This window comes from Eschrichtius robustus, chromosome 14 (genome assembly GCF_028021215.1).
Source record: "Eschrichtius robustus isolate mEscRob2 chromosome 14, mEscRob2.pri, whole genome shotgun sequence".
Classification (NCBI taxonomy): Eukaryota; Metazoa; Chordata; class Mammalia; order Artiodactyla; family Eschrichtiidae; genus Eschrichtius; species Eschrichtius robustus.
In genome coordinates, this window is record NC_090837.1 from 27,189,067 (window position 1) to 27,213,227 (window position 24,161).

The following is a 24,161-nucleotide window of genomic DNA, read 5'->3' on the forward strand; positions in this document are numbered from 1 at the left end:
AGGGAGTCTGAAGCGGATGGGAGGCCCAGGGCAACTGGGGGTTGGGCCTGGGAGGTGGAGGCTGAATCCTGTCCAGAGTGTCCCTTTAATAGCTGCTGGCCTGGCCCGGCTTGGCGCCTGCTTTACCTCCCGTTCAGCTGTGGCTGCAGTTGCTGTGCTGACTCACGCGCCCCAGCCGCCGACAGGATCTGGGAGCATGGGCTCCCCAGGGGCCGTGGTGGGCTGGGGGCTTCTGGATTACAAAACGGAAAAGTACGTGAAGACCCGGAACTGGCGTGTGGGCGCCTTGCAGAGGTTGCTGCAGCTGGGGGTCATGGTCTACGTGGTGGGGTAAGAGAACGGCTCCTGGGCGTGCTAGCCGGAGGGATCACGGCTGGTCCTGCTGGGCTGAGGGGTGAGGGTCTGACTCTTCAGGGGCTGGGCTGGTGGTCGTGGAGCAGGGCAGGAGGTGGGCAGAAGGAAGGCTCTCCATCTGTCTAGAGGCCAGTGGGGTGTAAGAGCAGGTTGTGTGCTTGGGTGCCCACCTGCATCCTTTCCTGTGCCTTGTTCCCAGCCCCATGTTGGGCTTGGGCACAGAGCAGGATGGGCCCCCATCCCTGCGCAGGAGGCCCCTGGCCGGCAGGAGGTAGTCCCTGACACTTGTGAGAGCTGAAGCACTAAGGCCCCCAGTAGAGACCACCAGTTTAAGCTGGGTCGGGGTAGTCTTTAAAGAGGAAGCTGGATCTAGGCGGGGCAGGGGGAGGGGATTGGCTGATGAAGGAGGTGGTGGTGGGCATCTCCAAGCCCATGGGTGCCTGGTGAGGGTACTGGCTCTCCTATGCATGGCCGGAGCCTCTGGCCTGTGCAGGGTGTTTGGTGTGGGAAATGAGGTGGGGAGGAGGTGGGGCCCCCGAATGCTGGCCTGGGAGCCTGGAGGGTATGGGGGGAGAGACTGAGCAGGTGGTCCCAGATCTGCCGTGTGCCGGGGACATACCATACCGCCTGTTGCCTCCTCAGGTGGGCCCTCCTCGCCAAAAAAGGCTACCAGGAGCAGGACCTGGACCCCCAGATTTCTGTCATCACCAAACTCAAAGGGGTTTCTGTAACCCAGATCAAGGAGCTGGGGAACCGGCTGTGGGATGTGGCTGACTTCGTGAAGCCGCCACAGGTGGGTGACTTGGTGCTGCTGCCAGGTACTGGCACCTCTGATACCACCCCTGCACCAAGTGTGTGCGAGAGAGGCATGTGATGCCAGAGGGGGTGCTGATGCTGTCAGAGGGCCACGCTCGGGAAGGGCCTTACAGAGGAGTGGTGTCTGGACAAGGCTTTCAGGGATGCGTAAGAGGTTTCCGTGTGGAGGAGGCAATGTGTCGGGAAGCCAGGCCAGAGGGATGCATTTACAAAGTCTGCATCTGGAATAGATAAAGAAGATGTGGTACATGTATACAATGGGATATTTCTCAGCCATAAAAAAGAATGAAATAATGCCATTTGCAGGTACATGGATGGACCTAAAGAGGATCATACTAAGTGAAGTAAGTCAGGCAGAGACAGACAAATACCATATGATACCACTTATGTATGGAATCTAAAGTATGACACAGATGAACTTATCTATGAAACAGAAACAGACTCACAGACATAGAGAACAGACTTGTGGTTGCCAAGGGGGAAGGTAGTGGGGGAGGGATGGATTGGGAGTTTGGAATTAGCAGATGCAAACTATTATATACAGGATGGATAAACAACAAGGTCCTACTGTATAGCACAGGGAACTGTATTCAGTATCCTGTAATAAACCATAATGGAACAGAAAAAAATAAATTAAAAGTCTGCATCTGGAAAGGAGAGGAGTGTCTAGGAGCTCAAGGTTTGAGCTTGAGGGTGGGGTGGGAGGGGTGCAGGGTGCCAGGACCTGGAGCTTCCTGGACGCCTCCTCTCTGACCTGGAATACTGCTGTCGAGTGCTCCTCCTCTGCCCCTCCCATGCTGCATTTCCGGCAACTTATCCTTCTACCCGATTGTCCACAACCTCAGTTTCCTCCTCTGTCCTGCTGATGCGCAAATTCTAACTCCGGTGACCACCTGCCCTGAGCACAGCTGCCTCCTGGGTGCACACCCGCCACATCCAAAGAGAAATCATCTCCCTCTCCCAGTGTGGCCTTTTGTCATCCAATGACATCCACCAGTGCCGAGGCTGGACCTGCTGGATGCCTTACCGTCCCTCCCTCCTGTTCATTCCATTTCTTAACAGCTTTCACGACTGCTCACGCCATCCCTGGATGGCTGAGGTCTTCTGGTGGGTCCCCGTGCGGCAGCCAGGCTGAGCCTGCCAGCCCTTACCTTTGACCCTTAGGAAGCTTCCTTTCATGATGGTGGCCACCAAGCCCCTCTAGATCCTGACCACCACCACGCCCACTGCCTCTGCCTCTGCCCAGCCCTCGTCTCCCCTTCCTGGGCATGCATCCCCCACACCCGCTGAGCTCTCGTGTGCAGCACACAGGTGCCAGTCATCTTTTGTCCAGACAGAGCTTACGTCCGGCTCCCCTGGCCCCTGGCCATGCCTGCAGTGAGGGGCACACCTCCCCACTAGCCTGGATCTTCAGTGCCTGGAAGCAGGAGGCTCTTGGAAAATTCTGGTTGAGCAACTAAGTGAACGTGAGAGGCAAACATGGGCTCAGAAATGGCCAGCAGCCCAGCCAACCTCCCATCTCTGCCTCCCTTGCCTCACTGGAGAGCGTTTTCCTGGGGCTCAGGGCTGATGACCCGATGGGGCCAGGGCCCCTTCCCGCACAAGCCAAGCTGCCGGCTTCTGGCATCTCCCGATGGGAGCAGGGAGCAGAGACCAACCCTGACACTTGTCTTCTAGGGAGAAAACGTGTTCTTCTTGGTGACCAATTTCCTTGTGACGCCAGAACAAGTTCAGGGCAGATGCCCAGAGGTAAGGCTGCCTGAGGGCTTCCCAGCGGGTCCCTAGTTTCAGAATCTCTTGCTGCTGTCCCCCGTGAGGTGTCCAGGCCCCTCCCCATCCTGATCCCACCTCTGGGCACTCTGGAGGTTGTCAGGGTAACACCCAGAACGGGGCACAGTGCTCAGGTGGGCTCTTATAATAGCAAGAGGCAAGCTGGGGGACTTCCCTGGTGGTGCAGTGGTTAAGTATCCACCTGCCAATGCAGGGGACACGGGTTCGATCCTTGGTCCCACATGCTGTGGAGCAACTAAGTCCCTGCGCCACAACTACTGAGCCCACGCACCACAACTGCTGAAGCCCACTTGCCTAGAGTCCATGCTCTGCAACAAGAGAAGCCACCACAATGAGAAGCCCGCGCCCCACAATGAAGAGTAGCCCCCGCGCGACACAACTAGAGAAAGCCAGCACGCAGCAACGAAGACCCAGTGCAGCCCCCCCAAGAAAAACAAACCAGGCAAGCCCTTTTCTACGCACAGCCTCTATTAACGTGTGCTGGGGCAGCTTCCATTTTTGTGCACAAACAACACACTCCTGCTTATGCTGTGCTCAGTGTCCCTTATGGTCTCTGGGTACTTTTCACTACAACTGTGGTCAAGCCCGTCTCCTGCCATCTTCAGATCCATTTCTTATCCAGAAATGCAGATCCTCCCCCTGAAATCTCACCTTTTCCCCTTGCCTAGGGATGTCCCAGGGATCCAGCCTCTGTCACAGAGCCCACTGACTCTTCTCTCCAGCTGTGGATTTTTTTCCAATTTTTAAAATTGTGATAACATACATGTAACATAGAATTTACCATCTTAACCATTTTTAAGTGTACAGTTTCCTAGCTGTGGATTTTGTTTGAACAGTCAGGAACCAGGACATAGCCTTGGAAGCCTACCTCCATGGTGACATCTTTCTTTAATCGAGGCTAAAAGTTAATCGCTTGCTGGGCTGGAGAGTAACTGTGTGGTCCCTGCCCCTAAGTCCTGGTTGTTGGTCCCACCACAGTTGCTGGGGATGTCACATGTCCCTGGTCGGCCCCATCCTCAGAGGAGGTGATGTGTGTGCACTGGGCAAACGCACGATGTCCTTCCCTTTCCAAATGCTCAGACGACGCCTATTTATTGTTCAGTGTGTGGACTGTCCTGAAATTTTTCTGGGGCCATGGTTCTGCATTTTCTGGAATCCATGGGATTCCTCTTTGCCCTGTGTCCCGGCTTCTGGCTTGTCCCATGAAACTGACCACCAGATCTGACCACCCGGCTTCCTGAGAGCAGCTCCTCTGAGGGTCCTGGTCGTCTGGTCCCTCCCAGCACACCTACTGTGCTTCCTGTAGTGTTAGAGCTTCAGAAACCTGCTGAGCCTCCCCCGGGGCTGCAGAAGTCCAGCCCGCATACGCCAAGGAGCTTCTGCACAGACGGCCCAGCCACAATGCCAGGTCCTGTGACAGGGGCAGAGGCTGCAGCTGGGAGCCCCAGGGAGGCGCCTCCTCTGCCAGCCCAGGGCCTCAGGAAGGGTTTCCCACTGGACTCAGAGGCTCAGTCAGGATCTTGAGGCTGTCCAGGCAGAGGGGGCTGCGTGGGCAAAGGCCCCTGCTGTATGGGTTGAGGCACCTCTGGGGTCACCTGCTGCTCAGTGGGGTTGGAGCCTCTATTTGGACTGGAGTGGGAAGGGTGGAGCCCAAGATATCAGGGCCCCAAGAGCCCTGCTGTGGAGCTGAGCTTGATCACAGGAGCATGGGGGGCGCAGAGGGGCTCAGGGGAGGGGCGCTTCATCTTCTGTGCCTTGGGAGGGACGATTTGGGCTGCTGGATGGAGGAGGATGAGGCTGAGATGGGGACCCATGTTGGTCACCATGGGGTCTGGACAAAGGAGATGGTGGCCCAGCCAGGGTGGAGAAGAGGGGCAGATTCAGGACGCAGGTAGGGACAGCAAGGCAGAGCAGGTGGCTCCACACTGTCCTCTGCCCTCTAATCACATTTGCTCAGAGCCCCTGAGCCCTTCTTACCACCGGATGCTGTGTCCCCCCTGCTGCCCCTGAACTGGGTGCCCTGGGCAGCAGCATCAAGCCTCAGCCGGGACAGAACTACAGAACTGCGTCCGTGAGGCTGTGCCTTCCTTTCGGGGCCTGGGACCCCCGGAAAGCTCACCACCTTCCCCTCTTGGCTGATCCCCAGAACTCTGTCGCTGTGTGCAGGCACCTATGTCCCTGTTTTACAGAAGAACCAGCAGGAAAGAGAGGAGCCTGTGTACTTCCCAGGCCCCTCCCACCAGGGCCGCCCCCTTGGTCGGCCCCCAGCGCCTCCGCCTGGGCATGAACTCACCTTCCCCACCGTCCTGTCATCTTCCCTGTTCTGTCCTCTGAATTGGACCAGAGGAGCTGGGCCTGGATGAACCACTTCTTTTTTTTTTTAATATTTATTTATTTGGTTGTGTGGGGTCTTAGTTACGGCAGGCGGTCTCCTTAGTTGCGGCTCGCCAGCTCCTTAGTTGAGACATTCCAACTCTTAGTTGCGGCATGTGGGATCTAGTTCCCTGACCAGGGATTGAACCTGGGCCCCCTGCATTGGGAGCGCAGAGTCTTATCCACTGCGCCACCAGGGAAGTCCCCCTGGATGAACCACTTCTGCCCCCTGCAGAAGTAGCAGGGCAGGAGTCTTGCTCGGCCTTGGAATACAGCAATCGCACCCCTACCCAGCCGGGGCTGTTCGCCCCCCCCTTTCATTTGCACCCTCCAGCTTTCTCTTGTGCCCCCAAACTCAGGGATCCCTGAGGGGCTAAGGCAGGGAGGGGCGTGTCCCTGTGGACTGCAGGGCAGGTCACAGAGGAGGCATCCCTTGGCAAGTCTGCTCTCTCACCCCTAGCACCCCTCCATCCCGCTGGCTAGCTGCTGGGCCGACCAGGACTGTCCTGAAGGGGAGACAGGGACCCACAGCCACGGTAACCGGCCCCCCCAACCCCCACCTTGCAGTGCTTCCACTGGAGTGGGGGCTCCGGGGGCCTGGTGGGACCCTGGGTGGCTCACCAGTGCACGTGGTGCCTCTGTGTCTCTCTGTCAACGGCCCCCTCCCCACCCCTCCCCAGGCCCCATGGAGATTTGAGGGCCTGGAGTTTGTCTTGCATTTTCAAGGCATAAAAACGGGCCAGTGCGTAGTGTTCAACGGGACCCACAGGACCTGTGAGATCCGGGGCTGGTGCCCAGTGGAGAGTGGTGCTGTGCCCGTGTAAGTCTCCCCCCCATCCTCCAGCCCTGCCCCAGGACCACAGAGCCTGCCACTCACCTCCCCCCCACCCCGCCCCGCAGGAAGCCCCTGCTGGTCCAGGCCGAGAACTTCACGCTGTTCATCAAAAACACCGTCACCTTCAGCAAGTTTAACTTCTCCAAGTAAGGTGGGGGGGTCCTGGCTGGCCGAAGACCCTCCGTGTCCCCTGCCTGGCCTGACCCCTGCCCGCCCCTCTCAGGTCCAATGCCTTGGACACCCAGGACCGAACATATTTCAAGCGCTGCCGCTACGACCCGCGCTCCAGCCCCTCCTGCCCTGTGTTCCGTATCGGGGACCTCGTGGCCGCAGCTGGAGGGGTCTTTGAGGACCTGGCGCTGCTGGTGGGTCTGTGGAGGGGGCAGGGTTCTGGGAGGGCTGGGAGAGGGCCCTGGGCCCCAAGCCGGTGGAGCAGTGCTGTGCTGTGTGCAGGGCGGTGCCATGGGCGTCCACGTCCACTGGAACTGCGACCTGGACTCCAGGGGCTCTGACTGCTGGCCCCACTACTCTTTCCAGCTGCAGGAGTGGACCTACAACTTCAGGTGCGGCCCCCACTGCCCACCTGCTCCGAGCCAGGTTCTCGTCTGCCTGTCCTCCTGTGGCGGCCAGGGCAGACCACCCCTCCCAGAACTCTGGATGCCCGCTGTGTGTGGGAGGGGGGCCCAAGGGAAGGAGGAGGTGGTCTCAGCTCCACGACCCCAACACAGGTTCCATCCAGCCTCCCTCCTGAGCCCTACCCCCTCCAGCCCGCACCCCCTGCTGCTGCTGGGACCCCTCCCCCAGCCCCTCCTCCCCCATCCTGCCTCCAGCACCTCCCTCCACTGCACAGGGGGCTTTCTGTTTTACTTTTCCCTTAAGGTTTTATAAAAAAATTTACAAAAATCTATAAAAAAGTTCAAAGATTAGTACCGTGAACACCCATATAGCTGTCATCTGGGTTCACCAGGGTTTTTTTTTTTGTTTTTTTTTTACCATTTTGACACGTTTGCTTTCTCTCTCCTCTCTAGACTGAGCTGGATATATTTAGATAGATTTCTAACCAAACCGTTTGAAAGTAACGAGCAGATGTCCGGCAGACACTCACCCCTCCCCAGGGTGTCCTGAGAATAAGGACCTTTCCCAAGTGACCACTGTCCTGTTGTCACATTCAAGAAATTTAACATTGGCAGAATGAATCTAATATTTAAATTTCCCCAATTGTGCCAATAATAGTCCGAAATCTTTTTATTTTCCAATCCAGGGTGTACTCAAGGAACTTGCATTGCATTTATTCTCATGCCTTTGAGTCTCCCAAGCAGACCTTCCCCTGCTGCTGCCCAGTGGGATCCTATCTTTCTGCCACCTCATGTCCCCTCGTCACTTGCATGCACACACACGCGAGCACACGCGCGTGTGCGCTCGCGCACAAACACACACGAGCGGACCTTGCCTGGACTGGTTTCACTGACCTCCCCTGCCCTTTGCAGCTATGTGGAGCTGGCTGGCCCCCACCCATGCTGTGCTCCCCTTAGCTCTGTGCTCTCGCTGGTGCTGCTTTGTCTAGAACTCCTTCCTGATCCCTGGAAAACCAACCTGTGTGTCCCCCACTGCAGAAAGCCTTCCCTGGTTCTCAGGGGAGAGTGAGCTCCCCCCTCTGGACCCTCACAGCCCTGGGCCTGCCCCCCAGCTCCCCCCGCCCCAACTGCAGGTGTCTATTTAGAGACCTCTCTGCCCCATCCCCTCAGCAGGCAGGGAGCTCCTGAGAGGCGGGTCCTGCTTGCTCTTTCCCTGTATCCTCAGCAAACAACCCAGGACTCAGGTTAGGGCTGGGGGTTTGTGGAGTCAGTGGGTGAGTAAGATGGAGGCCTGGGAGGGCCAGCCTGGCCGGGAAGCAGGCAGAACAGGCCACCAGACTCTCTCCTGCCCCCAGGACGGCCACTCACTGGTGGGAGGCCTCGGGTGTGGAGGCCCGGAGTCTGCTAAAGCTCTACGGGATCCGTTTTGACATCCTCGTCACTGGGCGGGTAGGTGGGCAGGGGAGGGTGGGTGGGGGGGTGACAGGCACGGCTTAGAGGCTCACCCAGGTCTCTCAGGCAGGGAAGTTCGGGCTCATCCCCACATTCATCACTCTGGGCACAGGAGCAGCTTGGCTGGGCGTGGTGAGTCTGGCTAAAGTGGGCTCCCTCTGGCTTCGGTGAACATGGGCCCAGGCCCATCCAATGGCACAGCCGAGCCCCGTGATGTTAGGTCTAGTTGCGGGGAGGTCTGGGGAGGTCTGGGGAGGTGGCGGGAGGGCGGGTTGGGGGCCGGGACACAGGTCAGTCCTGTCTCTCCCAGATCACCTTCCTCTGTGACTTGCTGCTGTTGTACGTGGATGGAGAAGCTCATTTCTACTGGAGGACCAAGTATGAGGAGGTAAGCTGCCGGCCTGCCTGGCCCCTGGGCTCTGCTACACTTCTGGGGAACGTCGGCCTGAGTCCTGACCTGCTGTCCTCATCTGCAGGCAAAAGCTCCAAAGGTGACTGCCAGCCCTGAGCAGACAAAACCGGCATCTGCACCCCTGCACCTGGCTGCCCAGGCTCCTTAGAGGGGGCCCAGCGCCTGTACCAACGGCCAGGGCTGCTACCAGGAGCTGGACACCAAAGCCTTGGCCCTGGCCCCCGCTTGCTGGCCCATTCCTGAGGCCTGTTCCCTGCTGTCGGGGGTCGGGGCTGGGAAGGGAGGGGCCTCGCCTTGGGAACCTCATGGATGGAGCCCCAGCAGGACCAGGGCAGGGAGTGGGAGAATTCCATCCTTAAACTCCCAGGCACACTGTCCCTACCCTGACTCTGGCCTCGGCAGGGTGCTGCCCAGGGAGCAGCAAAAGCCGCTATTGCACAGAGACCTGCAGCGGAACATGTCCCAGGGCGCTGGTCACAAGGGCTCCAGCTGTGTCTGGAGAACTCTCTCCCAGCTCTGTCACCAGGGCTTCCAGCAGCGGCCACTCACCAGTGGTCAGCACAGACCCTCCACTGGCTGTGCAGACTCCAGCCCTCTCCCCCGGCAGCACCCCCATTGTAGGTAGAGCCCGCACCCTCTCAGCGCTGTTCCAGGGTCTGTGCTGCCATAGTCTAGAGCAGGGTAGAAAGAGGTCTGACAAGAGGGCTGTCTCTGCTGCTCTGGTGCTGGGTGCCTGGGGCTCGTCCCCACCCAGTTTGGGGAGTCATCCATGGAATTCATACTGGGGCAGGCAGATGACCCAACCCACTAGGACCCAGCAATGGCGCATGCACCAGCCCTTCCCAGTGGTGGCCCTCAGACTGTGGAGGGCTGGGATTGGGAGAAGAGGATGGAGAAGCTGAGCTGGTGGTCACTGGGTCCTTTGGGACCGTCTGTGTGCTCCTTGGTGACACCCAGCCCAACCTCCTGGAACTTGTGGGGGTGGGGAGAATGTATATCTGGAATTCACTGCTACCCAAGGTCACACACCTAAGAACCAGCCCAAGGCAACTGCTCGAATGAGGCCCTGTCCTTCGCTTCGAGTGGAGCCCAGTGGCCAGGAGGAATGCCCCAAACAAATTCCAGAGGCCCCGGCAGGCTGGCCTGGATCTGGCTGTGACATCCTCACAGGGTCTGAGTCCTGCCCGCTGGAGAACTCCCCATGCAGCAGGGAGCCTACAGCTGGGAGGGAGGTACTGGCTGCAGGGGTCTGACCCTGTCTTGGCTCCAGGGCAGCGGCAGGGGTTTGGGAGTGCCCACCTGGGAGGCGAGGGGCTGCTTTCTCACGGGGCCCGGTGACCAGGCATGCTGGCCGCTTGCCGGGGCAATGACATGGGCCAGCTGGGGAAGGCAGTGTTGGGGTTCAGTCTGGGCTAGCATCTGGAACCATCTGGCATCTGGAGCCTCAGCAAAGCCTTGGGGTCCCTGCTGCCTCTCAATCCCCAGAGCAGTGTCCCTGGGGAGGCAGGCCACAAAGGTCAGGGTGAGAGAACATGGCCCTGAGGTCTTTACCGGGGCGGGGTCCCATGTACGGGGCCCAAAGAAAGCTGATGTATGGCTTCAGGGTCCGGGAGTAAAGCCTGTCGACAGCAGCTTACTGCGTGCTTCTTACAGGCAGAGACAGGAGCTAGTGGTGCCTGTGGTGGGCGCAGCACCACCTGGGAGACCAGTGGGCAGTGCAGGGTGTGCCTGGGGACCCCACCCCAAGGACCAGGGGGGCTGGAAGGCACTTGGGGCAGGTTCAGGCTCTTGCGCACCCATCCCCTGGGGCAGCTGGAGAGCAGCACCAGGGTATGAGCTTGGAAACAGATGCTGCCTCAGTCTGCACACAGTGCGCACCCCAGCGTAGCCGCGCAGGCATGTGGATATGTGCTTGAAGCTGTGTGTGTGCCTGTGTGGGTGTGCCTCTGCCTCCCCAGGCAGGCCTCAGGCACATGCCATGCTCTGGAGAAACCACAGGGACCCCGAACTCTGCTGCCCTTTCTAGGTGGCCTCCTTGGGGCCCGGGCACTTCTGTCTGTACCCATCCTCCAGAGGAGGGGAACCTGACACTGCCCCTCTGTACCTGGTGCATATGGGTGTATGTATAGCGCCTTCTGAGCAGGGCAGAGGGCACTGGCCTGAGTGTCCTCGACTCAGGGCTGTCCCAGGGCTGGCATCTCCCCCTTGCAGAACTTCTGCACCTTTGCTTTGCACTGGGGACAATCGCGTGGTTCCTGGGGACAGGTGAGGACTCAGTGCCATAAAGAACAATGGACACAACACAGGCCACATGGCTGGCTAAACAGTTATTATCATGGATCCCTGAGGCTGGGGCTTCTTCCCCACCCGTCCTACCCCACCTGCCCAGGTTCCTGGAGTTGGTCATAAACTGGAAGGCACTGCGCAAAGAGTCCACCACACCAGCGCTGGCCACACCGGCTCCAAAGACTCGAAGCTCGGCCCCTGAACTACAGTCCAAAGGACCCCCTAGCATGGGCAGGCCCGCAAACCGGAGCTGCCTTGGATGGAGGGCAGGCAGCTCTCATGGACTGCTGGGCTCCTGGGCTGGCGCCTGGCTGGGGGGCTGCACGACCTGCACTGTCTCCTCCAGGCTGCCGCTAGGGAAAACCACATAGCGTGTGATGGTCACCCCCGGCAGCTCCCGCTGGTTCTCCTTGCTGTGCCAGATGCCGTAGCCGAAATATACCAAGAGTCCTGCAGGGGTGGTACGAGCATGAACGGCAGGTCCCAGCCCTGCTCGCCCTCCTCACCCTCCTTCTGCAGCCGGCCCAGGACACCAGCCTGGCTCCCCACTCACCGATCAGCAGCCAGATGGAGAAGCGCACCCAGGTCAGGTAGCTCAGCTTCAGCATGAGGCAGATGTTGAGGAGAATGCTCAGGGCTGGAATCAGGGGCACCATGGGGATCTGAAGGGGCAAGGGTAGGGCTGGGTTGGGCTGCAGGGGAGGCTGCTGGCCCAGGGCCCAACTGCTCTAGAGGCCTCAGAGCCTTTCTCTGCCTCTGGAGATTCTGGAGACCAGGGCCCGCTCGCGGACACAGGTGGATGTGCATGCTGCCTCCCCAGCCTGTGAGCTGTGGTCATCTTGCTGCAGCGGAGGATGCGGGGGAGAAGGGAGCTGGTGGGCTGACAGCAAGTGGGTGTTGGGAGTGGAGGGAGGTACCTGGAAGGTGTCCTGCTGGCGTTGCTGCTGGTGGGCCCCCAGGACAAGGAGACTGAGCAGAAACATGATGCCGCAGAGCAGAAGCAGCAGGATGTAGCCCCAGCGAGGGAGGTGCAGGGCTGAGTCCCCGAAGATCAGCACGCAGCCCAGGGTGATGGCTGAGGCCACCAGGACGCAGATCGCTGAAGCCACGGCCACTCCAGGGCTGCACCTATCCAGGAAGCCCAAGTAGGGCCTCAGGGCTGGCCGCAGCTGCCCAGGCTCGGGGGCTGGAACCTGCTCGGTGCCCACCAGCTCTATGTGGTCTGAGAAGGAGTTGTACTCCTTGGCCGCAGGGCGGGGGCTGGCTGGGCTTGGGGAACTGGACAGAGGGGCCTTCTGGAATCGCAGCACGATAATGCTGATGGCCACGAAGCTGTAGGCCAGCAGTGTGCCGATGGACAGGAACTGGACCAATGCCTCGAGGTCCAGCAGCAGCGCCACCAAAGCCGTGAGAACCCCGAACACCAGGATGCCTACCAGAGGCACCTGTGTCCGGGGGTGCACGTAGGCAAATGCCTGGAAGAAGAGCCCATCGGCGGCCATGGCGTAGATGATGCGGGGAAGGCAGAAGAGACCGTTGAGCAGGACAGTGGTCATGGCTGCAGCAGAGGGCGGGGGCTGGTCAGCACGGCACATAGGCACCCCAGGGGCCATGGCTGGGGCACCTTGGGAGCATGCGCATGAGTCTGTCTGGGTTCTCAGAGTGAGCCTGAGTGCCTGTGGGGTGCAGGATTGTCACTCCCCCAACCCAGGAGTGGGACACCTCAGTTTAGGTCACAGGCCATTGGGGAATCTGGTGAAGGCTGAGTACCTCTGTCCAAGAAAGAACACAGAAGCAAACGCCCAGACCGACATACCATGTACAATGGGGAGCGGGGTGAGTAGGTCTCTGCTAACAAGCCTGGGTGGAGTCTAATAATTAGCCCTTTCCCACGTCCATTATACAACTGGTAAAACTGAGGCCCAGCTGGAAATGTGTTCCCCGGGAGGCCAGGGCAGGACCCCACTTACCACAGATGGAGCCAGTCGCCACGAGGTAGCCAGCCCAGCTGTAGCCCCGCTGGTAGAAGGCATCAGCGAGCGCTGAATTAGGGTCCAGGCTGTGCCAGGGCACCATGAGGGTGAGCACAGTGGAGACAAGGATGTAGGCGCTGGCCGCGAGGCCAAGCGACATGGCAATGGCCAGGGGCACAGCTCGCTTCGGGTTCCGGGCCTCCTCACTAGAGGCGGCAATGACGTCAAAGCCCACGAAGGCGTAGAAGCAGGTCGCGGTGCCGGACATGATACCGGAGAAGCCGAAGGGCGCAAAGCCGCCCTCCTCCTTGCCCCAGTTGTGTGAGCGGGCGAGGACGAACCCCAGGATGATGATGAAGAGGATGACGACCATGCTGATGGCAGATAAGGTGTGGTTGAGCCAGGAGGAGACACGGGCTCCGCAGGAGACGAAGGTGGAGGCCAAAAGTAGGATGCCGGCAGCCAGGAAGTCAGGATATCTGGCCAGGAGGGGCACCTGCCAGATGCCCACATGGGCCTCGGTGAAGTTGCGGATGTGGTGGTCGAGCATGGCGTCCAGGTAGCCGCTCCAGGCGCGGGCCACAGCAGCACCAGCTATGACGTACTCGAGCACCAGGTTCCAGCCGATGAGGAAGGCCCACAGCTCGCCCATGGACACGTAGGTGAACAGGTAGGCAGAGCCTGTGCGGGGTACGCGTGCCCCAAACTCCGCGTAACACAGGGCTGCCAGCAGGGAGGCCACGGCGGCCACAGTGAAGGACACGATCACGGCCGGGCCGGTTATTTCCTTGGCCACGGTGCCGGTGAGCACATAGAGGCCTGAGCCCACCATGGCCCCCACTCCCAGCAGGGTTAGGTCCAGTGCGGACAGGCAGCGCTGCAGCGATGTCTCCATGGTGGCCTCCTCCAGCGGCTTCAGCCGTTTCAGCTTCTGGCAGAAGCGCGCCAGGCCGGCAGTGCTGGGCAGTCCTGAAGCCATTGCAGGCAGCTGAGAGGAGCACCAAGCCGGCTGCTGGCACCTACCAGGGCCAGAGGGGAGTGACAGGCTGCCCAGCCTTCCGTCCTCCCTCTGATCCCACCCAGTGGTAGTGAGCGTGCTTAACACTGGCTTGCTGGAGGGCAGGGCTGGGACAGGGGTGGGTGGGAGGCCCTCTCTGCCTCAGGGACTCCATGGTGGAGCCGAATCTGGGCCTGTTGGTGGGGGTGGGGGTGGACCCTGAGGGTGAGGAGGGGGCAGCCCCAGGGAGCATGGCTGGGAGCCAAGCCTCCGTGATCCGGGATCCCAGAGCGAGGTGGAAACCCGAGGCTTTCCGGGAGCTGGGCCAGGCCTCCAGGACGCGGAACAGGAGCGGAGCTGCAGCCCTGGGCGTAGCCCAGGCGGCCACCTGGCCCCAGACATTGCGGTTCCCCCCTTTCCCGCCCCGCCGGACTGGAGGAACAGCGCACCTGACGCGAGCCGGGGCGCCCTGGGTGTGGCGCCGGATCCCCGGGCTTGGCGCTGCACTGTCGGCCCCAACATGCCGCCGCCGCCCCTGGAGCCAGTTTCGCCTCACCCTGTCCCCAGGTACCTGAACCTTCGCCTCCTCCTGGGCCTGAATCTGTTTCCGCAGGACTCTGCGACCCACCTACTGTCGCCGCTGCCGCTGCCGCTGCCGCTCTGCGCGCTGAGCCTGCCCCGCCTGCGGGTGAGGTCTGCGCACAGAGCCCGCCCCAACCCCCAGGGCGCCAGACCCAGCACCAGGCCCCACCTCGCTGTCACAAACACCCAGTAGCCCACCCCCTCTTAACTCACCAGGTCCTAGGGATGCCCTATCACTGTGTCTGCTTCACAGATAAGGAAGCCCAGGCCACCAGAGTGGCCTCGAAGCCAGGTGCAGGTTAAGGTCCAGGTCTGGGGGTGGGGGTCTGGAGCCCACCCGCGTTCCACTGGGGCAGACACCCTCCTTGATCCCTCCTCCCCACATGTGCACTCCACCCCGCTGGGCACCATCCAGCCACCCCCAACTCTGGGGGTGTGGGGGCGCAGGAGTCAGGCAGGCCCTGATAAGCTGAGGGTAGAGGTCTGGCTGAGTGGCCCTGGACAGTCCTGACCTCCCCCGCACAGTGGGATGGCAGGGAGCCACCTCACACATTGACGAAAGAGTGCTTGGCTTAGGAATGTCCTGTGAATTGGCAGAATGCACGCTGGCTGTTCTGAGCTTCTTGTTCCAGACAATGTCTCCAAAAGAGGAAGCAGTCTCCTGGAGACAACGCACAGCCCTCTAGCCCAGGATGCCCCTCGGGCCCCTCCTAGCCAAGGAGCACCTGCATCAGGCCAGGAGGACCCTGGGGGACCCCACAGCAGTCCCCCACTCATGGATGTCAGTGAGAGGCACGGTGTACTGAGCACCTACACCATGCCTGGCCCTACATCATGGACAGTCCCCGCGTCCCATCACGTGACAAGGCATGTTTATTCCTGGGACTGAGGGGTCTTTGTCCTGCTCTTGCCACTTCTTTGAAAATGAAAAGGTGGGTGTGACAGGGTGTTTACTTGTTCACAGCAGAATGATGACAATCCATCCAAGCAAACCAAAACCAAAATGGATAGCCTTTTCTCCCAGAACTTTGTACGTGTTTTCAGGTTTATATGTGGTTTGTGGAATAGGATTTTAAGGGCATCTGCCACCTATCTGGTTCAGTGGGCTCGTGACAGGATGGTGGACTCCCTGGTAAGATGGTGCCACTTGGAGCACTCTGCCTTAGCCAGCCCCCTTGCTTCCTTCTGTTATTTGGCTGATAACGTCTTGAGGAGCTTTTCAGATGGGGTCCCACTTCCTGCAGGGAAGATGTCCCCCTCGCTTTTCTCCCGTGTGGCCTCAACAGAACTGAGCAGTTGTTCCTTGTTCTGAAATGCCTCCACAAAAATCCAGAAAAATGCATTTCAAACCAAGAGGGTTGGGCAGTTTTGTAACAGGAGGTCCCGAGAGGCCTTACCAATGACCCCTTGAGAGGTGGTGTGCAGTGCTTCATGGCACTGACTTTGTATCTACCCAGAGAAACACTCTTACCATAGGCACTAACACCCAATGAATATTTGACGCCAAGCACAATTGACGCAGTGAACTGTAAACTTCCAAGGGTATGGCTGGGACCCCTGTGAGCAAGGCAGTTACACAGAGGAGCACCAGGAGAATGCAGTGAAAATAAAGCACCAAAAAGTAAAGGAAGAAGAAGGAGGGAACACTTCCCAACTCGTTCTACAAGGCCAGGACTATCCTGACACCAAACCCAACAAAGACATCACAAGAAAAGTACAGCTCAATATCCCTTAAGAATATAGATGGGGAGCTTCCCTGGTGGCACGATGGTTAAAAATCCACCTGCCAATGCAGGGGACATGGGTTTGATCCCTGGCCCAGGAAGATCCCACATGCCGCGGAGCAGATAAGCCCGTGTGCCATAACTACTGAGCGTGTGCTCTAGAGCCGATGCTCTGCAACAAGAGAAGCTATGACAATGAGAAGCCCGCACACTGCACGAAGAGTAGCCCCCGCTTGCCTCAACTAGAGAAAGCCCGTGAGCAGCAACGAAGACCCAACACAGCCAAAAATAAAAATAAATAAATAAACTTATTAAAAAGAATATAGATGGGAATTCCCTGGCCATCCAGTGGTTAGGACTCTGTGCTTCCTGCAGGGGGCATGGGTTCGATCCCTGGTAGGGGAACTAAGGTTTCGCATGCTGCGGGCTCGGTCAAAAAACAGAGAGAGAGAGAGAGAATATAGACACAGAATTTATCAACAAAATACTAGCAAATCGAATCCAGGAAAGTATAAAAAAGGAGCAAGTGAGATTTATCCCAGGAATGCAAAATTGATTTAACATATGAAAATCAATCAATGTAGGGACTTCCCTGGTGGCACAGTGGACAAGACTCCGTGCTCCCAATGCAGGGAGCCTGGGTTCAATCCCTGGTCAGGGAACTAGATCCCACATGCATGCCGCAACTAAGAGTTCGCATGCCACAACTAGGGAGCCCGGGAGCCTCAACTAAGATCTGGTGCAACCAAATAAATAAATAAATAAATAAAATAAAATCAATCAATGTAATACACCATACTAATAAAGGACGAAAACCACATGATCATCGCAACAGACAGAAAAAATATTCAACAAACTAGGAATCGAAGGACTGTCCTCAACCTGATAAAGACCATCTATGAAAAACCTTCGGCTGCTATACTTAATGGTGAAAGACTGAAAGAGTCCCCTTCCCATCAGGAATATAAGGATGTACGCTCTCACTTGTATTGAATGTTGAATACCACTTGTATCCAACATTTTACTGGAGGTTCTAGCCATGGCAATTTGGTGAGAAAATGAAATAAAAGGAATCCAGATAGGAAGAAGGAAAACTGTCTCTAGTCACAGATGACATGACCCTATGTATAGAAAATCCTAAAGTATTCACACACACACAAATACTACAACTAATAAGCAAGTTTAGCAAAGGTACAGGATTGAAGATTGATATAAAAAAATCAATTACAGGGACTTCCCTGGTGGCACAGTGGTTAAGAATCTGCCTGCCAATGCAGGAGACACGGGTTCGATCCCTGGTCTGGGAAGATCCCGCATGCCACAGAGCAACTAAGCCCGTGTGCCACAACCACTGAGCCTGTGCTCTAGAGCCCGCGAGCCACAACTACTGAGCCTGCGTGCCACAACTACTGAAGCCTGCGTGCCTAGAGCCCATGCTCCTCAATGAGAGAAGCCACCGCAATGAGAAGCCGCGCACTGCAACAAAGAGTAGCCCCCGCTCACCGCAACCAGAGAAAGCCCGCGTACAGCAGCAAAGACTCAACACAGCCATAAATAAATAAATAAATAAATAAATAAATAAATAAATAAATATCAATTACATTTCTATACACTAGCAATGAACTATTCAGAAATGAAATTAAGAAAACAATTCTGCTTACATAGCATCAAAAATAATAAATTTATTTTTAAACATACTTAGAACAAATTTAACAAAAGAAATGCAAAACTTGTACATGAAAATGTGCTAAACATCATTGAAAAAAATTAAAGAAGACCTAAACAAGTGGAAACACAACCCATGTTCATGGACTAGAAGACTTCATATGGTCAAGATGGCAGTATATTCCCCAGATTGGTCTGCATATTCAGTGCAATCCCTATCAAGATCCCAACTGCCTATTTTGCAGAAATTATCAAGCTGATCCTAAAGATCATATGGAGATGCAAGGGACCCAGAATAGCCAAAACAATTTTGAAAATGAACAAAGTTGGAGGACTCACACTTCCTTATTTCTAAACTGACTACAAAGCTACAGTAATCAAGACAGTGTGTTACAGGGACTTCCCTGGTGGCCCAGTGGCTAAGACTCCGCACTCCCAATGCAGGGGGCCTGGGTTCGATCCCTGGTCACGGAACTAGATCCCACATGCCGCAACTAAAGATTCTGCACGCCGGGACCAAAAGATCCCGCATGCCACAACGAAGATCCTGCACGCAGCAATGGAGATCCCATGTGTTGCAACTAAGACCCGGTGCAGCCAAATAAATAAATATTAAAACAAAAAAAGTGTGTTATTGAAATAAGGATAGACATATAGATCAGTGAAATAGGATTGAGAGTCCAAAAATATGTCCAGTTAACTTTTTTTTTAAATAAATTTATTTATTTTATTTACTTTTGGCTGCATTGGGTCTTTATTGCGGTGCGCGGGCTTCTCATTGCGGTGGCTTCTCATTGCAGAGCACAGGCTCTAGGCACGCAGGCTTCAGTAGTTGTGGCACCCAGGCTCAGTAGTTGTGGCTTGTGGGCTCTAGAGCACAGGCTCAGTAGTTGTGGCACACGGGCTTAGTTGCTCTGTGGCATGTGGGATCTTCCCGGACCAGGGCTCGAACCCGTGTCCCCTGCATTGGCAGGTGGATTCTTAACCACTGAGCCACCACGGAAGCCCCGTCCAGTTAACTTTTACAAATTTATAGCCAATTTAAATTTATGGCCAGTTTATGGCCTTTTGATTTAAAAAAATAGACTTTATTTTTTAGAGCAGTTTTAAGTTTGCAGGAAAATTAAAAGGTGGAGTTCCCACATACCCCCGCCCCTACACATGCACAGCCTCCTCCACTATCAACATCCTCTGCCAGATTGGTACACTGGGTGTAATCGATGAACCTACATTGACACATTATTATCACCTCCAGTCCACAGTTTACATCAGGGTTCACTCTCGGTCACGTACATGCTATGGGTTTTGAAGAATGTATAATGACACATATACACCATTACAGTATCATGCAGAATTGTTTCAGCACTGTAAAAATCCTCTGTGCATCACCTATTCATCCCTCCTTCCCCACTAACCTCTGGCAACCACTGATCTTTTTATTGGCTCCACAGTTTTGCCTTTTCCAGAATGTCATGCAGTTGGAATCATACAGTATGTAACCTTTTCAGATACGAGTTTATGAGTTTAAGGTTGTCTTATGTCCTTTTTTTTTTTTTTTTTTTGGTCATATGTCTTTTCATGGCTTGATAGCTCATTTCTTTTTAGTGCTAATATTTCTTGTCTGGATGTACAACAGTTTATTTACCCATTCACCTACTGAAGGACATTTTTTTTTTTTTGGCCGTGCTGAGCGGCTTGTGGGATTTTAGTTCCCCAACCAGGGGTTGAACTGAGGCCCTCGGCAGTGAGAGTGTGGAGTCCTAACCACTGGACCACCAGGGAATTCCCCTGAAGGACATTTTGGTTGCTTCCAAGTTTGGTAAGTATGAATAAATCTGCTATAAACATCCATGCGCAGGTTTTTGTGCAGAAGTAAGTTTTCAACTCTTTTGGGTGAATACCAAGGAGTGTGATTACTGAATCATATGATAAGAATATGTTTAGTTTTGTGAAAAATCACCAAACTGTCTTCCAAGGTAGCCCACCAGAATGTTCTGTGTTCCCACCAGCACTGACTGAGAGTTCCTGTTGCTCCACATCCTCACCAGCATTTGTTGTTGTCAATGTATTGGATTTTGGCCATTCTAATAGGTGTGTTGTGGTATCTCACTGTTGTTTTGTTTTTTTTGGTTTTTTTAAATTAATTAATTAATTTATTTATTTTTGGCTGTGTTGGGTCTTCGTTTCTGTGCGAGGGCTTTCTCTAGTTGTGGCGAGTGGGGGTCACTCTTCATCGCAGTGCACGGGCCTCGCACTATCGCGGCCTCTTTTGTTGCAGAGCACAGGCTCCAGACGCGCAGGCTCAGTAGTTGTGGCTCACGGGCCTAGTTGCTCCGCGGCATGTGGGATCTTCCCAGACCAGGGCTCGAACCCGTGTCCCCTGCACTGGCAGGCAGATTCTCAACCACTGCGCCACCAGGGAAGCCCTCTCACTGTTGTTTTAATTTGCAATTCTCTAAGGACATATGATGTTGAACATCCTTTGATATTCTTATTTGCCATTTGTATATCTTCTTTGGTGAGGTGTCTGTTCAGATCTTTTGCCCATTTTTAATTGGGCTGTTGGTTTTCTTTTCTTTTTTTTTAACTTATTTATTTTATTTTTGGCTATGTTGGGTCTTCATTGCTGCGCACGGGCTTTTCTCTGGTTGCGGCGAACGGGGGCTACTCTTCGTTGTGGTGTACAGTCTTCTCATTGCGGTGGCTTCTCTTGTTGCGGAGCACAGGCTCTAGGCACGGGGGCTTCAGTAGTTGTGGCACACGGGCTCTAGAGTGCAGGCTCAGTAGTTTTGGTGCACAGGCTTAGTTGCTCCGTGTCATGTGGGATCTTCCCGGACCAGGGCTTGAACCCGTGTCCCCTGCATTGGCAGGAGGATTCTTAACCACTGTGCCACCAAGGAAGCCCTGGTTTTCTTACTGTTGAGTTTTAAGTGTTCTTTGTATATTTTGGGTAACAGTCGTTTATCAGATACGTCTTTTGCAGATATTTTCTCCTAGTCTGTGGCTTGTCTTCTTATTCTCCTGATGGCCAGTCGATTTTTGACAAGAGTGCCAAAACGACTCAATGGGGCAAAGAATAGTCTGGAACAACAGGGTATCCTCATGCAAATAAATGAATGAAGTTAGACCCCTACCTCACATGACATACAAAAATTAACTCAAAATTGACCGAAGACCTAAATATAAGAGCTGAAACTATAAAAATGCTGTTGTGACTTTGTTAAATTAACATTTGTTAAGTGGAGCCCTGAGGGTGTTGGGTGAGGAATCTCTGATCCACAAAAGACCAGGAAGGAATTGAGAGAGAAGTTTGTTACAGGTTCTGGAAGAAGTACACCACACACTGTGAGGGGCCACACCAGGAGGCTAAGGCATAGTGCAGGCAGAAAGCATGGCAGGACCTGGGGGACAGGCTTTTATTAGGGTCTGCAGGTAGAGTGCTTTGGGGTTTCCGGCTGAGTTTGGATTGGTCAGTTCAAAGCAAAAAGAGTGGGGTTCTGGCAAGCTTATCTGAGGATCACACAAGGGGCCATTCCTGGGAGGTGGGAGAGAATGCTTATCAGGAGGACAGCTGAGGAATTCATATCAGGAACTTACATTATTTACCTGTGAGTCTGTAGGCTGTTATCTAGGGCATGCACTCTTGGGAGGGGTTATTATCAGTTCAAGACCCCCGCAGGCTGCCTGGCCACACAAAATGGGTCCCGAGACAATGTTATCTAGTAGTTCAGCTAAACTCTAAACAAACTCTTACAAGAAAACATAGGAGTAACTCTTTATGACTGTGGATTAGGCAATGGTTTTGTAGGCAGATAGGGTAGGAGGGCCCTGAAGGAAGAGAACCAGACATAATTTCTTGACATAACCAGATTAACTGGAACCTAAGGAATGACGGTGTTGACTTTTTCTGACCCTCATGATCCAATCAGCTAGAGCCTGGACTCTGTCAACCTTTGCCACAATTCTAGGCTGAATTCTCCTCTGCTCAAGCCCCTTCATGAACATGTATGCACCCTCAGCTTAAGTCATCCTCAATTTTGCTGGTCAGAGAGACTCTGCTTTGGGAAGTAACCCTGGTGTTCTCCTTACTTGCTGCAAGTAATAAATCCTTCCTTCTCCAGCTCTTTGACTTGGTGTTGTCTTTTGTTAGATACCCACCAAGGGGGAAATGCAGTTTTCGGGTAACGGTTTCACAAACATGACACCAAAAGTTCAAGCAACCCAAGAAAAATATAGATGAATTGGAATTCATCAAAATTAAAAACTGGGGACTTCTCTGGCGGTCCAGCTGAGACTCAGTGCTTCCACTGCAGGGGGCACAGGTTTGATCCCTGGTTGGGGAACTAAGATCCTGCATGCTGCACGGTGTGGCCAAAAAAATAAATAAATAAAAACAAAATTAAAAACTTTTGTGTTCAATGGATACCACCAAGAAAGTTAAAAGAGGGAATTCCCTGGTGGTCCAGTGGTTAGGACTCGGCGCTTTTACTGCTGTGGCCAGGGTTCAGTCCCTGGTCAGGGAACTAAGATCCTGCAAGCTGCGTGGCTCAGCCAAAAAAAAAAGGAAAAGATTAAAATCCACAGAACAGGAAAAATTTTGCAAATCATATATCTGATAAGGGGATTGTATCTAGAATATATAAAGAACTCTCACAACTCAACAACAAAATGATAAATAGCCCAATTTAAAAATGCACGAAGGATCTGAATAGACATTTCTTCAAAGAAGACATACAAATGTCCAATAAGCACATGGAAAGATTCTTAACATCAGTAGTCTTTAGGGAAATGCAAACCAAAACCACAGTGCGATGCACCCCCTAGGATGGCTGTTGTCAAAAAGTCAGATAATAATAAGTGTTGAAGACAATATGGAATAATTGGAACCCTCGTACACTGCTGGTGGGAATGGTAAGTTGGTGCAGCTGCTTTGGAAAACCACTGGCCAGTGGTTAAGGCTCCGCGTTTCCAATGCAGGGGGCACGGGTCGGGGTAGGATCCCACGTGTCCCGCAGTGCAGCCAAAAAAAAAAAAATAATAAAGTGGTGATAGCATACAGATAAATCTTGAAAATATTATGCTAAGTGAAAGCCAGTTACAAAAGACCACATGTTGTCTGATTTTATTTGTATGAATAGGCAAATCTATAGAGACAAAGAGTAGATTAATGGTTTCCAGAGGGTTGGGGGTTGGGGGATGGGAAGTGACTGCTAACAGGTACAGGGTTTCTTTCTGGGGTGATTAAATGTTCTGAAATTAGACAGTGGTGATGGTTGCACAATTACGTGGATACAAAAAAAACACAGAACTGTACATTTTAAGCTGGTGAGTATTATGGTATGTGAATCAACTTGTCATAAAAATAAAAGATTAAGGGACTTCCCTGGTGGTCCAGTGGTTAAGACTCTGCACTCCCAATGCAGGGGGCCCAGGTTCGATCCCTGGTCAGGGAGCTAGATCCCGCATGCCGCAACTAAGGATCCTGCGTGCCGCAGTGAAGATCCCGTGTGCCACAACCAAGACCTGGTGCAGCCAAATAAATAAATTAAAAAAATAAATATTTTAAAACTAAATAAATAAAAGATAAAGCACCAAACTGTTTGCAAGAAAGAATTCCAGGGACAGGAAGGGCTGAGTGGCCAGAGAGAGATGAAGCCTCTGGTTGCTCTGGTTGGTACACAGAGGAACAGACTAAGAAGTTGGGAGACCATTGTTTTCCCCTAAACTGGCCCCTTCTGCATTGCTTGATTTAGGTAAAGGCATTACTCTCCCATTCTTAGTCACTGAGACTACGTACCACATGTGACCCAGATGTCCCTACGTCCTTTTGCCTCCTGGAGCTCCCCTTTCTGTTAGCATCCGAGTGATGTGGCTCAAATAGCTCCTTTATCTCAGGTATCCAGGCCCTCCCCAGCTTCCAGGAGCTTTTTGGCGGGGAAGGGGTTGGGGCAAAAGAAATCTTACATTTTTCCCATGTCATTGCTATCTTTTCCTCCACTTTTGTCTGTCTCCTGCAGCTTTTGTCCTCTCTTGTCTACATGCTGGCAGCCCCCTCCCCCAGTCTGCTATTCTCCCCAGGGCCAAATTTAGCCCAAATTCCACCGTTCAAAGTGCACCATCATGTTGTCGCATATTACCTTTCCAAAATGACCCCCATTACTCCTCACCATGAACTGGTTTCCCAGCTCTTCCTTCTTCTTTTTTTTCTTTTTGGCTGAGCCTCTCAGCTTGCGGATCTTAGTTCCCAGGCCAGGGATAGAACCCATGTCCCCTGCAATGGAAGCATGGAGTCCTAGTCACTGGACCACCAGGTGGTGGTCTCTCTT

General features: G+C 54.4%; 2 protein-coding genes and 1 non-coding gene across 3 annotated transcripts; 2 read left to right on the forward strand and 1 right to left on the reverse strand.

Moving 5' to 3' along the window:
* Positions 1-190: 190 nt before the first annotated feature.
* P2RX6 (purinergic receptor P2X 6) lies at positions 191-8,756 on the forward strand. The gene is made up of 12 exons (XM_068562435.1): positions 191-330; positions 997-1,147; positions 2,848-2,919; positions 5,795-5,870; positions 6,061-6,154; positions 6,235-6,315; positions 6,393-6,534; positions 6,707-6,732; positions 8,100-8,193; positions 8,263-8,328; positions 8,507-8,584; positions 8,673-8,756. The coding sequence occupies exons 1-12, from the start codon at positions 197-199 to the stop codon at positions 8,754-8,756; spliced, it is 1,098 nt and encodes a 365-aa protein (XP_068418536.1). The 5' UTR covers positions 191-196.
* Positions 8,757-10,956: 2,200 nt separating this feature from the next.
* Positions 10,957-13,861, reverse strand: SLC7A4 (solute carrier family 7 member 4). The gene is made up of 4 exons (XM_068563420.1): positions 12,865-13,861; positions 11,812-12,452; positions 11,448-11,556; positions 10,957-11,344 (listed from the first exon to the last, which is right to left on the reverse strand). The coding sequence occupies exons 1-4, from the start codon at positions 13,844-13,846 to the stop codon at positions 11,172-11,174; spliced, it is 1,905 nt and encodes a 634-aa protein (XP_068419521.1). The 5' UTR covers positions 13,847-13,861; the 3' UTR covers positions 10,957-11,171.
* Positions 13,862-23,215: 9,354 nt separating this feature from the next.
* TRNAG-CCC (transfer RNA glycine (anticodon CCC)) lies at positions 23,216-23,288 on the forward strand. Its single transcript has one exon. It is a non-coding gene; the product is annotated as a tRNA-Gly (tRNA).
* Positions 23,289-24,161: the final 873 nt, after the last annotated feature.